The sequence below is a fragment of the Callospermophilus lateralis genome, chromosome 2 (genome assembly GCF_048772815.1).
Source record: "Callospermophilus lateralis isolate mCalLat2 chromosome 2, mCalLat2.hap1, whole genome shotgun sequence".
Lineage (NCBI taxonomy): Eukaryota > Metazoa > Chordata > Mammalia > Rodentia > Sciuridae > Callospermophilus > Callospermophilus lateralis.
In genome coordinates, this window is record NC_135306.1 from 109,633,972 (window position 1) to 109,648,751 (window position 14,780).

Genomic DNA, 14,780 nt, shown 5'->3' on the forward strand with positions numbered 1-14,780 from the left:
CCATATATTCTCCCACTTTTATTTTTTTTTAAATAAAATCTTCTGCTTTATATATCTTGTCTATCCTGCATTTAAGCCTTTGCTCTTGGTGCATTCTTGCCTCCTGAGCTACTCTTTCCCTTCTTGTCTGCCCAAGTCTCCGTTCAAGTCCTTTGATCTCTTGAGTTTTTGCACCTCCCTCGATATTTCTACACTTGATCAGATTTTTATCTTCTGTTGTCCTCTAATTGTTTCATAGATGTGGCACTTTAACTTCTCTCAGAGATCTTAAGCGCTTAGAGACCCTGCTTTAGGTGTTTTCTGTGACTCTTGCAGCCTCTGCCTCCACAAGGTACAATCCTTTTTTTCTTTTTTTTATTGGTTGTTCAAAACATTACCAAGCTCATGATATATCATCTTTCATACATTTGACTCAATTGGGTTATGAACTACCATTTTTACCCCAAATACAAATTGCAGAATCACATCGGTTACACACTCACATTTTTACATAATGGCATGTTAGTGACTGTTGTATTCTGCTACCTTTCCTATCCCCTACTATCCCCCCTCCCCTCCCCTCCCATCTTCCCTCTCTACCTCCTCTGCTGTTGTTCAATTCTCTCCCTTGTTTCCCTCCCCCTTTCCCCTCACAACCTCTTATATGTAATTTTGTGTAACATTGAAGGTCTCCTACCATTTCCATATGCTTTCCCTTCTCTCTCCCTTTCTCTCCCCCTACTCGTCTTTGTTTAATGTTAGTCTTTTCCTCATGCTCTTCCTTCCTGTTCTGTTCTTAGTTGCTCTCTTTATATCAAAGAAGACATTTGGCATTTGTTTTTTAAGGATTGGCTAGCTTCACTTAGCATAATCTGCTCTAATGCCATCCATTTCCCTGCAAATTCTATGGTTTTGTCATTTTTTAGTGAGGTACAATCCTTCTTGAATGGAAGTCCTAGGGAGTGGAGTGGAGGAGCCTGCAAGGAAGCCTCTGGACCAGTTCCCCCACACCCTGGCTGGGTAGGGTCAGGCTGATGGAATTTCTGCCCTTTCCTGGGTCATGACTTAGACATTGCTCATTCTCTTTCTGCTCAGGGACTATCAGAGGCCCAGCCCATACTCAGAATGAAGTTGGAAAGTGAGTTGGGAAATAAATAATGACAATACTCTTTGATCCTGTTAGCATGGCAACTCCTACAACACCAGGAGAACTTAGTTCTCTCCCTGCAGACAGGATTGCACTCATCATGATGTACTGTGCCTGAATTTGTGCACTTATTTCCTTGTCTAGAAAGTGAGCACTCATGGGAAGCTGTTTCTCAGTCATTTCCAGGTGTACAGTTTCTAGCCCAGTATTAAGCACATCGGGCCATTAAATAGGCATAGTAATCTCTTTTATCCCTAGTTTTGCTTTCTGCAGTTTCAATTAGCCACAGTTAACTGTGGTCTGAAAATATGAAATAGAAAATTCCAGAATAAACAATTCATAAGTTTTCAATTGAGGAGTGTGATGAAATCTCGTACTTAGTCCTGTTTCTTCCTAGGAAGCATGCATGTGATTCCCTTGTCCAGCAAATCCATGATGTGTATGTGACCTGTCCATCAGTTAATTAGTAGTTTTATTGGGTAGCAGATCCACTGCCATGGAATTCACAGTGATTGTACGTAGGGTTTGGTTTTATTCATGGTTTCAGGCATCAGCAAGGGTCTTAGGACGCATCTTCCACAGATAATGTGAGACTACAACATTTGAACTTGTTGAATGAGTGACTTGATTTATGAATGAGTAAATGTACCCAGTGCTACACACAGGTGCACAGAAGAAAGAAGTAATGTGTAGATCAGGAATAGGTGAACTTGAAGCAGATTTTTTTTTTCTTTCAGCACCAGGATTGAACCCAGGGGCACTACCACTCAGCTACATCTCTAGTCCTTTTTATTTTATTTTAATTTTGAGAGAGGGTCTTGCTAAGCTGTTGTGGCTGGCCTCAAGTTTGTGATCTTCCTGCTCAGGCTCCTGAGTCACTGGGATTACAGCTGTGTATCACTATGCCCTGCTGGAACAGATGTTTGAAGACAGACCATGAGCCTTCTGAGCAGGCAAGAGAGGAAGGGCATTCCTAGACAAGGAAAGTGCAAAGGCAAAGACAAGATGCTAGGTGCTGTGTATGCTGTGTACTTGGTATAGAAAGGCCTGAGATGCACCAGGGGTGGCAAAGAGAGGCGAGTGAAATGAATTCCTACCTTGAACCCATGAGCAGACTGCTGTGTGCTCTGTAGATCAAGGATGTTGGCATTTAATCCCAGGCCTGTTCCTGTGTACTGTTCTCCTTTCCCCAAGCCCCCAAACCGAGCTTCACATTGAGCTATTTAATACTGATTGAAAGTAGTGCTTCTCAAAATTTAACATGCTCAAGAATCACCTAGAGCCTGGAGGGGCTGGGGATGAGGCCCTGGCTGCAATCACCAGGACCACCAAAAAAAAAAAAAAAAAAAAAAAAAAATCACCTGGAGATTTTGCTAAAAGGTACAGATTCTATTCCTTAGGCCTGTGACTCTGTATTTTTAACAAGTTCCCAGGTGATGCTGATGATGCTGGCTAGGAATATACTTTGAGATGTTAGACTCTAAGGCGAAAGTAAATTGGGAGGCTCTCTGGAGCCTTGACTAGACATTCCAAAGACAAAAGGTAAGGGCCCTCCTTTGGATTATTTGTAACACTGCTTTTCTCAGCAGGGTAGGTAATTGATTGTTGTCCAATAAAAGCTTCAGTGATAAATGGCACCAGGCAGAAATGCCAAAACCACAGAACTTCACTATTACCCCTCCCCCGCCCCCCCAAGCCTATCTTTGATATTGGTGTCTTCATTCTGCAAACCGCCTCTTTGAAATTTCTGCTTCCTCAGCTTTTGTTGGCTTCCAGGGAAGGCTTACTTTTTCGGAGCAAATGGGAACCTGGAGGACCAAGTGGGCTATGGAGGTGCTGAGACAGCTCTCTCCAATCTCCCCTAGACTTACCTTGCCAGGGCCATCACCTCTGATCTGATTTCTACTGACCCTTGGGGTCCTGGAGGGCTGAGTTGGATAAAGGTTATTTGAATTCCAGATACTTAGTTTCTTTTAGCCAAATTCTGAATAGAAGTCTAAAAACTTCTGTATCCATTTCTTGCCTCAGATGCCTCCAAGACAGAAACTTCTGGACCTAAGTGTGATTTCAAATTGAGACAGGGAAGCAGATGGGCCTCACCGGCACCCTTGGCTGCTGTAAGAAAAAAGGAGGAAGCCGGCTACGTCAAACCAAAAATCTCTGGCAACAGGGCTAGGCTGAAAAGTGTCTGCGGCAGCGTGGATGGCGGTGCTGCAGACTGGGACTTGGCGGGACGGGCCTGAGCAGGAGCTGGGGCGCTGCATGTGTCAGTGGACCCTCTGGGCACACCTGTGAGCTGCTGACAGTGGAGGAGACCTCGAGCCTTGAGGGGCAGTGGGGCCAGGGCCGCAACGCCACTGGAGGAGACTTTTCTCCCTGGGCTAAGCTCTCCTCTCTTCCCCTACAGTTCCTCCCCTGGGCTGTGCACTCGGGGCGAGCCCTCCAGAGTCAGACCCTACTGAAAAGAGACAGGCATCTGGGGACGGTCTGTGCATGGTCCAGGCTTGGCCAAGCACAGAGAGCGCCTAGATCTTCCACCTCTCTGCTTCCTGGCAGCTCTCCCTCCAAGCTGTGCCCTCCTTTGCTCCTTTTCTGCCTAGAACAGCTTCAGGGGTCTGGCTAGATTTCACTTTCTCCATGATGTCTATTTTCTCCTATTCAGTCTCCAAATTCATTCATTCTTTCAGGTGTGTCCCTGTGCAGTCAGTCACCCCTGATTATTGATTGTCTACTCGCTGCCAGGCACCGTGCAGGACTCCCACATCCGCCTCCACTTTCTGCCCCTTAGCATCTCTGTTTACATAAATCTGCAGAGGCTGATGGCTTCATCTGCCCCCCCCCCCCACACGCAGTCTTTTCCCTGTCTCTCTCTTTTAAAATATTTTTAACTGTAGATGGCCACAATACCTTTATTTATTTTTATGTGGTGCTGAGGATCAAACCCAGTGCCTCACATGTGCTAAGCAAATGCTCTACCACTGGATTACATCCCCAGCCCTTTCCTGTGTCTCTTAAAATAACCTCAATGTGGGCCCATCTCCCTCCTTGGGCCATAAGCAATCTAGACATGGGAGGGCTCAGTGCTTCACAAAGATCTGAGTTTGAATCCTGGCCCTTAACTACCATGTGTAAACTGGGGTAGGTTAAGCCCCAGCAGCCTCTGTTTCCTCATTTGCAATTTAAAAAAGAAAGAAAGAAAACACCTCTCCTAGAGTAAAGATCAAGTTGAGCTATCACATATCACAACTTGGCACAGAGTTCATATCCTTTTAGAAATTCATATTCCTCGATCCTCTTTGGCACATAATTGGCCCTTTACAAATGCTTGGGATTGCCTATGAGGCTCTGTATTCTACTTGACCATGTTCCCTAGGGATACCTTGCTACTTTTCCTGTAAGTTCACCTACTTGTGTCCTTAGCCTATTTTTTTCTCCTTCTTTAAAAGAAAAAAGTTTCAAACCTCCATAACAGAAGAGAGAACTGTTTAATGAACACCTCACACTGGTCTCCAGTCTGTCTGGACCATCAGCCTTGTCTACTCTGTTGATCCCCTACTTCTTCCACCCTTTTTTTTAACCCCTGGAATATTTTAAAACAAATTCTAGTCATATCATTTCTCCTATCAGCACTCCAATGTGTATCTTTAACCAAGATGCTAAAGAACGTAACCACAGTACTTTTATCCCATCTCCCAAATTAAAGAATTATTCATTTTCGGTATCTCATGTTCAGTCCATATTTTCATTTTTTAAATTGTCTCAAAAATGTCTTTTTCCTGTTGATTTGTTTGCATCAGGGTCCCCAAGCATTCGGGCTCCTTCTGACTATAGGGTCTCTTAGGTGTTTTTGCACCAGCCTCCTTTTGCATGTTCGGTTTTCCGTGGAAATGCCAGAACAACGGGGAAGTCATTACTTCCTGAAAAGTCTCTTCAGCTCACTTCCCTGAACCCTTCCCAAACAACATAAAAATAAGCATTTCCTTTTTTGGTCTTTTTTGTGTGTGTGTGGGGGGATTAAATGATGAAAAGAGCTCCCTCCTTACAGAAGCTTTGAAATAAATGTATTCCTCTAACAGTTTTCAAATTTAAAAAGCACTCCAAGAGAAGCAGAAAGGCAGGATTTGCTTTAATTCTTGTTTGAAAGGTAAAACTTTCTGGGAACTTTGTTCTTTCCAGAAAGACTTTTTTATGCCCTCCCACCTGCTCTTTGAAATCCACCAACCACAATATTTACTCCATCCCCCTTTTTCTCTCTCTCCCTTACACACTCCCCCTCTCTCTCTCTTTTTAGCAGCAACATACAAGTCGGCCATATTAGAGAGATGGAAATAAAGCTTCCTTAATGTTGTATATGTCTTTGAAGTACATCCGTGCATTTTCTTTTTTAGCATCTAACCATTCCTCCCCTGTAGTCCTTGGTCCCTCAAATCACCCTCTCCCGTAGCCCACCCGCCTGACATCTCAGTCTCTGAAAATGCACAGGGATGCCTGGCTACCTCGCCCTGCCTTCAGTCTCACGGGGCTCAGTCTCTTTTTCACTTTGGGTAAGTTAGACCCACATCTGCATGCTCCCGAGGGTTCAGAAGTGCAGCTGCAGCTGGAGGAGGAGGGGGCGGGGGCAGGAAGGCAGACATTGTTAGCGCTTTCCTCTGTGTCCTTGGGAAAGGAGGTGCTGGGGACTTGGGGGGACGTTGCTGGGACTGCACAATGCTGGGACAACTTGGTCACAGAAATGTTGGGTCAGGGTATCTGAGTGTTGCTCAGGGATGAAAATGATCAAGGGAGGTGATTTTTTTTTTTAATTTCCCTGAAGTGGACCGATGTGGGGGTGGGGCAGCCGGTAGGCTGATCTGCAGAATCTCTTGGAAGATTTTTGTTGTTGTTGTTTAAATTTTTATCTTTTTAAAGCTGCTGGAAATATGGGGTCCTGGCACTTATGGCTTCTTTTAAAGGTTTCTTTCGTGAACCTTGATTTTTGAAATCTGGTGGACTTAGGGTATAGGACAGACTGTGAGGGAGAGTGAGGAGTGGAAAGTTGAGTCTGGGTCTGGTTCCCTGGAAAATCTGCCCCACTGATTCGTTGGAATGTGTGTGGGAGTAGGTGGGAAGTAGGCTTGAGGAATGATCTCTGGATTGGGAGAACTGCTCAAGCAGGCACTGGGGGATGATGGAGAAGCACCTTTGGTTTTGGCCAGATGGAATGAGGAGGGGTCAGGTGAAGAGATTCAGGAAAAAGAGAAAGAGAGATAAATGGAACCCATGAGCTAAGCAAGGGTGTGGCCCTTTGAAACCAGGCTTGGAACTGTCCAGCAGTCTCATGGACTGCCCTGTCAAATTGGTCCCGAATGTCGATTTCATTTTGAACCACTCATAGACTTCCTGGTGAGCAGGTGGGCTAGAAAGTTAGCTGTCAACCTGCCTTGTAGATAGTTTCATTCTTGCTCCTAAACTTACTCATTGCTGGTGCAGTGACAGAGTCAAGTTCAAGAATTGTCGGTAGGAATGTTCCTCATCACCAAGTTTCTCTCTCCCTCTTTCTCTTTGTACCATGATGTTGGGCAGGAATGCTAAGCAAAAACATTCAGTGCCCCCGTAGGACTGTATATAAGGCCTATTAGCTTTGTTCAATTATTTGGCATATTAACAACAATACAGTTACGTTGTTAATAAGCTTAGAATTGGACCCAGGTTTGAAGCCAACGTAATTGTTTATTAAACGACATGGGCAAGTTACTCAGTCCCTTTGAGTTGCAGTTTTCTTGTGGGTTAACTGGAGGGACCCTCTGCTGGTTTAAGGATCTGGCATATAACAGGGCCTCAACAATGGCTAACCTTTTAAGCCCTTTTTATGAGCCCAGACACAGTGTATCTTATTTAATTCTCACAGCAGTTGTATGAGGTAGATATGATTATTATATTCATGCTACAAGGGAGGAAATGGGCACAGAGAAGTGAAGTAACTGGCCCCCAAAGGGGAGCTGAGATTTGAACTCTCCGGTAGTCTGACTTCAGTACATCATCTTAAATGTTGGGCTTGACTGCCCCCAATGTTCAAGAAATGGTACTGCAGTACAAACTGTGATGGTAGAATCTCAAGTGCAGAATAAAGGGGGGATTTAGGGGAATAACCTGTATTTGAGGAGCCAGAGCTGGAGGAGAAGCACCTTTCCTCAGGAGTTAGAGGGAGCTTCCTTTCAGGGAGAGGCAGCCAATGTAGAACCATACCTCAGCGAAGAAAGTAAGTGTTCAGTGATCAGGACAAGGAACCCTGGCTTAGGGGAAGGTGGACTCTGGGATGAAGAGATGGAGAGGAAGTTGTGAAGGGTCACGAGGAAGCTAAAGCTTCAACAGTCCTGAGTGAATAGGAATAAAGACTTTGAACTTGAACTTGGCTGGACCTTCGATGAGGCATGCCCCTGACCTTCAAGGCTGAGGGCTCTGGGAACAACAGAACTGGTGGTTGTAGTAGCATGGATCACCAGGATGGAGGGATGCCACAAATGTTGGTGAGGGGACTGTATCAGTGTGGGGCTTGGAGGGATGACTGTAGAGCTGGTGAAGAGGAGGGCAGACTGGGCAACTGGTACCCACACAGAAGCACAGGAGGGTGGTTTTTTAGCTCAAAACATTCTTCCTTAGAGTTCTTCTCAAGATCCTTGAGTCTGCAGTCACTGGCCTGATTTCCGACGTCTGGGCTGTGTTAGGGGAGGCTCATAAAGTAGAACCTGGTCTTCACTCAAGCTTACTGCATGTATCTGCTACTGGCATCTGGGACCCAGATGTGGAGGAGAAAAAGTCTTCTTTTTTTTATCAACAGAGTTTTATTGAGTGCCTGCTGTTCTGGGTGTCCAGGATACTAAGGTGAACAAGAATCAGTTCCCCAGAGCTTCTTAAGGGCCATAGGCACATAAACAAATGACAGCCATGCAAAATTGTATGTGCTATAATATCAGCAATAATGGTAATAAAGCAGCTACCTTTCATCAAGGGCTGTGAGCCAGGCACTGTACTGAGCTTTATTCAAGGGGGAGGTCACTTAATCCTCAAAATGGTCCCAGGAGGCAGGCCCTGTTGTACAGATGGTCCCTATATCACTGATGAGGAAACAGGCCCTGGAAGGTTAACCATGTTGCCTAAGATCAGACAGGAGCACTGGAGCCCTGGTCTTGGCCACTGTGCCATTCTGCCTCCCAGTTGTGGGGAAGAGATGGGAACAGGCCTGGCGGGGGGAGGACAAGAACACTGGGGAAGCTGTCACTCGGGCTATGCCTTATGAGTTGGCATCTGAGGGATGCGTAGGCGAGCCCCAGAGAGAGGGTGAAAGAGCTTCCCAACCTGAAGCAAGAACATGAGCTAGGGCCTGGAGGAGGAAAATAAGGTGGTGATCTCAGGAAAAAATCAGAACTCCAGGGTCACTGTAGTCAAAGATGCATGGAAGGACGGCGGCTGGCAGAAGAGGTTGGGATGTAGGTTGGTCCCAGATGGCAAAGGGCTTGGAAGCTACGAGCACAGGATCCTGGACTCAGTCCCTGAAGGCAGCAGGGAGCCATGGGAGGTTTGGAAGTGAGGGAGGATGAGGACAGGTTGATCCTGGCTGTGTGGGAATGGACAGGGCTGGGAGGGGAGAGTTGGGTGGGAGGGTCTGAATGGTGAGGAGGTGGGGCTGGACATCACACCCACCCGGGAGGCAGGGGCTGCCCAGGAGGCAATTTCTTGCTTACTCTTTTTTTTTTTTTTTTTTTTTGGAGACATGAGACTAAAATAAACCTACATCTTAGGTTGTTACAGGATGGGAAGAGGAGTGAAGAAAATTCACTTTTAGTCTCTGCAACAGATAGTGTTTGGCAGATGACAAAATTTTCAGGGTGTCAGCAAGATAGGCCAGTTGGAATAGTGGATGATAAGTGGCCTGTGGGGGTCAGATATACTTTGGAAAGGGTGTGCCCAACACTGGGATGTTTTGGAGCTAAGAGCAAAAGCCACATCCTTACTGTATCCTGCTGATCAGAATTTCCTTTATGTCGTTTGGAGATCAGGAGACCCAGGCCTCAGACCTGTCCCCAAGGGGGACTATAGGAAGACTGTGAGCTCCTCTTGCAGGGAGGTTGCTTTAAACACCCTTCTGGTGAAGCTGCCTGGAGCTGGGGCTGGACCTACCAAGTAGCCATCAGACAACCTGGAATGACAATCAAACCCCCTTCTGCTTGGACCCTCAGCACTGGAGCCAGGCCGTAAAACCTGAAATTTTAACTTAGTCATTTATAGCTGTGAACTTGGACTATTCACTTAACTTCTTTGTGCTCCTTTTCCTCATCTGGAAAGTGGGGTGATGACAGGTGATATTCACACAGTGCTAAACCATCACTGAGTACCGAGGCACTTTTTTGGTGTTCGTGTTTATTATAAAAGCCTCTCTGTGGGTCTAGATGAGCTACTTCCCTAAAGCAGCAGAATTAATTCTGAGACCTGGATTTTGCTCACAGCCCAGATCTCCAGCAATAGTTTCCCAATCTATAATAGGTCTTAGACTGGTGGGGGGAGGTCCAGCCCCCAAAACTTCAGAGCCTGGTATGGTTCTGGTGAGGCCTCAGGCAGCATCTTGGAGGAGCATTCAGGAACTGTGGCCTCCATTGTCCCTGTTCTCTGTGTCTCTTTTGTGATCCGTTTTTTTTTTTTTTTTTTTTAATCACAGGTAAAACCATGGTGTTAGATCTCCAAGCCCTGAGGTTCCCCCAGCTCTGGATTCCTTTGATTTGGTGATTCCCACCCACCTTCTCTCTCTCTGTAGATGGGACTTGATGTTTGACCCCTATGACCGCTAGAGGGCACTGCGCCTTGCCTGTTTCCTCCTGGCGCAGGGAGGGTGGAGCAGGGAGCCCGCAATGCACCTCTCTCTGTCCCCTGCTGTTAGCCAGGAAAGGCGTCTCTCCCGATAGCTCTGCCCTCTCCCGCAGCAGAGTGCAGGCTCCCTCGGGAGTGGGGAGCTGTCCAGTGGGGTTCAAGTTCACATGTTGCCTGGGGCTGCTGGGGTGAGGCAGAGGAACAAGGAGGGTGGGACCCACAGGGCCAGCCAGGCTTCACAAAGCATTTTCTTTTTTTGGTGTGGACCCTGGGAAGTGGCAGCCCTTCCAAGGGAAGGGGCTAGAGAAACAGGGCATTCCTGGGACAGAAGGTGAACTCAGGACAAGCTGCCACCGGCTCCTTCCCTCAGATTTCTCAGGCTCTGCAGAGTGGGGGTGGTGTTGATATCTCCGGCACACTTGCCTGGCACATCCATTCAAAATGGCTATGAAAGTGAAGGAGTTGGGAACTGGGCTTTTCTCCTCCTGATTGGGGCCTGTTCAGCCCCTCTAGTTGGTACTCCCCTCAAGAGCACTTAAATGCACACCTGGAGTCCTTGGCCCTTCAGGTGAGGTTTGAGAGGCTATCCCCCATTCAGGGCTTGGTGGAGACCCCCAGGACCAACAGTTCAGGGCATTTCCTATCCTGAAGTCCTGTGGCTTGCCCTTGTCCCTCACCCATGCGGATGGGTTGAGCAGAAGGATGGGGGCTGAGCCCTGATAGGGGCTGCAGCCTCCAGGGTGGGGCTCAGTAGCTTTGTACAACAAACCTGAAAACTGGAAGCTTTGCAGTCTGAGTCTTTTGCCAGATCTGGGGGAATTCCAAGGGACTGACTTGAGGGGTCAGTCTCCAATGTACTCTCAGGCCTCAAGGCTCCCTGCTGCCCCATCTCTGAAGCCCTTGCTATTCCTGCCACAGAACTAAGGAAAATCTAGGATAATAAAAGTCACTATTAGCTGAATACTTGGGGCTTATTTTAATTATCATAACAAGTGTTTTACTGAGGAGGAAGAGGAAGATTAGAGAGGTGAGGGGCTTCCTGCGTTCAGCAGCTGATGGAGGTCTGAACTGGGAGCAGACCAAGTCTAATCGGGTCCTCTTGTCCATCACCAAATTACTGCTATAATTCTTATGGTGCCCTCAGCTCTCTCCCTCTCCCCCTCAAGCTCTTTAATGTCTTCCTATTACTTTTAGAAGATGCCCAACTCTGTGCTCTGGCCCTTTGTGGCCTGGTCCCTACCTCACTCCTTGACCTCAGGTCTTGCCATTCCCTCCCTTGGTCACTCTGCTTGGTCTGCCTCAGATGTGTGAAGAGCATTCCAGCCACAGAGACTTTGCCCTTGACATTCCCTGTGCTTTGGAACTCCATTCCCTCAAGACATCAAGAGGTTCACTTCCTCACTTGAGTTAGGCCCTGCCTGGAGGGCCGCTTCTCAGGTCACAGCAGTAGGGAACTCTCTGAAGGAAATGGCTCCGGCCCATCAGTTCACTCCTTAAGGCTCCGGCTAAGGAGCACTCCCGACAGTCTCATCCAGATTCTTTTCCTTGTGACTGACTGTCCCCCTCACCAGAATACAAGCTCCACGATGCAGTGACTCTGTTCCCACGGCAATCCCCAGGGCCTCGACTAAGTGCCTGGCATATCGCAAATGATTTATAAATATCTAATAAGATGGACGTGGTGGTGCACACCTGTAATCCCTGTGGCTCAGGAGGCTGAGGCAGGAGGATCACAAGTTCCAAACCAGCCTCAGCAACTTAGCAAGGCCCTAAGCAACTCAGTGAGACTCTGTCTCTAAATAAAATACAAAAAAGGGCTGGGATGTGGCTCAGTGATTAAGCACCCCTAGGTTCAATCCCCAGTACCAAAAATGAATGAGTAAAAAAAATAAAATTTAAAAAATTAAAAATATCTGATAAATGAGTGAATGACTGATGCTTCACATTACTGTTATTATTCTTTTTGGCGATGTTGGGAGCGAAACCCAGGGCCTCACTAGGCAAGCACTCTGCCACTGAGCTACATCTACAGCCCTGTTAATATTCGGTTACTCGTTTGGGATGAGGTTTTGGCAGTATTGGCAGTTAAGGCCAGGACTCGGGAGGCATCGTGTCTAGGGCACAACTTTTATGGAGGTATTTCTGTGACCCTGAAAGCAGGAGCCTCCTTAGCTGTCACGTCCTATGCTCCTCACTTGCCTCCCCTAGACTGCCGTGCTTAGAATGCTTGTGTGGGAGGGACTTTTCTCAGCTGTGACACCCCAACTCCCAGTCTCCTGGCCCAAGCCTGGTGCCTCTTATAGGACCGAGTGGAACCTGTGGTTCTCATCCTGCCACCTGTCAGCCTCTCACAGCTCTTCACGGTGATGTGGCCAGGCCTGGTTTCGTCCCCTTACCATCAGCAGGTCCTTGGAATGGTGCCTCTTCTTCTGGGGCACCCTCCCCTCCCACTGCTCATCCGCTCTCCTGTCTGCCTGTCGACCTATGGAAGATGAGGTGGCCGGGCTGGGCTGGGACGCCGCGTCACCCTGCCCTGGGCATGGAGAGCAAGCAGTGCTTTCTGAATCTCCATGCATCCCCCTGGCCCATGGGGTCACTGCAGCCTTGGCTGAAAGGGTTTTGGCCCACAAAGATGGTTAAAGGGGTGAAGAAGAAGGGGGAAGCTGAGGCAAGCACAGTGAAGTCCCTTGTTCAGCTGGCAAATGGCACCAAACAGACTGGGGCAGACGGCAGGGTTACCTTACCTCTTCCACGTCCCCCCTGGCCCTGTCAGCCAGAATCCTCATCAGCCTGTGGCTTTTTCTTCAGTGCCACCAGGGCAGAGCATGGAAGTCACAGTCCCTACCGTCCTGAATATTCTCAATGGATCTGATGCCCGCCTGTCCTGCACCTTCAACTCCTGCTACACCGTGAACCACAAACAGTTCTCCCTGAACTGGACCTACCAGGAGTGTAACAACTGCTCCGAGGAGATGGTGAGTTCCCGGGGTGGGCAGGGGTGGGGGAAGCAGGAGCCTTCCAGCATGAAGCCCGCCTTTCCTACCACCTGCCCTTGCAGGTGCGCTGGACCCAGAGGACCTGGGTGGGCTGTCTGCTGCTCAGGGCTTTGACGGGAGGCATGTCGCCACACCTGCGTGGCCTTTCTGGGGGTAACTGTCTCTCCGTCTCGGTAAAAGGGTGCATGGGTGGAGGGCACTTCTCACTGTCCTCCTAGTTCCTTGCTTGTGCAGCCACCCATCCTGTCCCCTGTCCCACTCCCCAGTTCCTCCAGTTCCGTATGAAGATCATTAACCTGAAGCTAGAGAGGTTCCGAGACCGTGTGGAGTTCTCCGGGAACCCCAGCAAGTACGATGTGTCAGTGACGCTGAAAAATGTGCAACTCGAGGACGAGGGCTTCTACCACTGCTACATCACCAACCCACCCGACCGCCACCGCGGCCATGGCAGGATCCAGCTGCAGGTCCTCTTGGAAGGTGAGAGGGGAGCCAGGCTGCTGTGGGGGGTCCCTGACCTTTCTCTGCAGTAGTAGCTCAGGGCACCATGGGGAGGCTTGCAGGGGATGGGCCATCTGTTTTCTTCTTCTGGTTCCCAAGGGAACGGATGTCAAGACAGTCCCTAGAATGGTGTGGACTGTGATTACCACCTTAATGATCCTGACATTTTTGGGTTATTGAGCACCAAATGTATTCCAGCCACCGGGCTGAACACACTTTGATTTATGCTTTATCTCCTTTATCCTCATGAAAACCTCCTGGGGGAGGGACTATTATTATCCCCATTTTACAGATGAGGACACCAGGGTGAGAAAGGGTAAGTTAACCTAAGGTCATACAATTCATAAGGCATTTATTTAGGACTCAATTTGGGTCAGTTTGATCTCAAAGTCCTCACTGTTAGATAAGAGCTGCCTACTCTGGGGGCTTTTTGGTGAGCTAGGATTTGGTGTGGTTCTTGGAGGTCAGTTGCCCCGATTGATTTTTGGCTTGGACTCAATTCCTGTGCAGAGTCTCAAGTCAGGACCCCCCCCCCCCCAGCACACACAGGCCGGGAGACCTGGGCTGGCCAGGGGCCCCCTTTCCAGCCCCAGCTGAGTGAAACTTTCTTTTCCTCCGCCAGAGCCTCCGGAGCGGGACTCCACGGTCGCGGTGATCGTGGGGGCCTCCGTAGGGGGGTTCCTGGCTGTGGTCATCTTAGTGCTGATGGTGGTCAAGTGCGTGAGGAGGAAAAAGGAGCAGAAACTAAGCACGGATGACCTGAAGACGGAGGAGGACGGCAAGACGGATGGCGAGGGCAACGCGGATGACGGCGCCAAGTAACGGGCAGCCGCCCTGCAGCCCCTCCCCGCGTCCTGTCTCCTCCCACCTCTGCCCTGTACAGCGTGACCCTGCCTGCCCTCTTGGTGTGCTTTTCTTGAGCAGCACCCCAGGGTTGACCTGGGGCCTCCTGAACCCCTCACTTCGTACCCCACCACCCTGCACCAGGGGTGACCCACCTCTCTTCCATCTGAGAACCTGCCGTGGCGTCTGGGATGTGTGGGCCCTGGGGAGAGGACAGAAGGGGCTCCAACCTGCCAGTCTCTGCGAGGAGGCAGGAGGCCTGTGAGGTCCCAAAGAGGATGGGGGAGGTGGGCAGTGGTGGTACAGCCGGGGCCTGGTCTGGCAATGGCTTCAGAGAGGGACTGAGGGGAGGGCGGGCTCTCCTGTGTTGAGCAGCCTTCTTGAGAAGGCTTGGGCTGTGGCCTTGCTGTGCTACTCCGGCTGCTCAAGCCCAGAGCAACCCTTCAGGCTGGGGGTGAGGATGGAGTCCTGTCTGT

General features: G+C 48.9%; 1 protein-coding gene across 1 annotated transcript; it reads left to right on the plus strand.

Moving 5' to 3' along the window:
• Nucleotides 1–5,455: 5,455 nt before the first annotated feature.
• Nucleotides 5,456–14,283, plus strand: Scn2b (sodium voltage-gated channel beta subunit 2). The gene is made up of 4 exons (XM_076843723.2): nucleotides 5,456–5,670; nucleotides 12,776–12,942; nucleotides 13,230–13,440; nucleotides 14,084–14,283. The coding sequence occupies exons 1-4, from the start codon at nucleotides 5,601–5,603 to the stop codon at nucleotides 14,281–14,283; spliced, it is 648 nt and encodes a 215-aa protein (XP_076699838.2). The 5' UTR covers nucleotides 5,456–5,600.
• The last annotated feature ends 497 nt before the right edge of the window (nucleotides 14,284–14,780 follow it).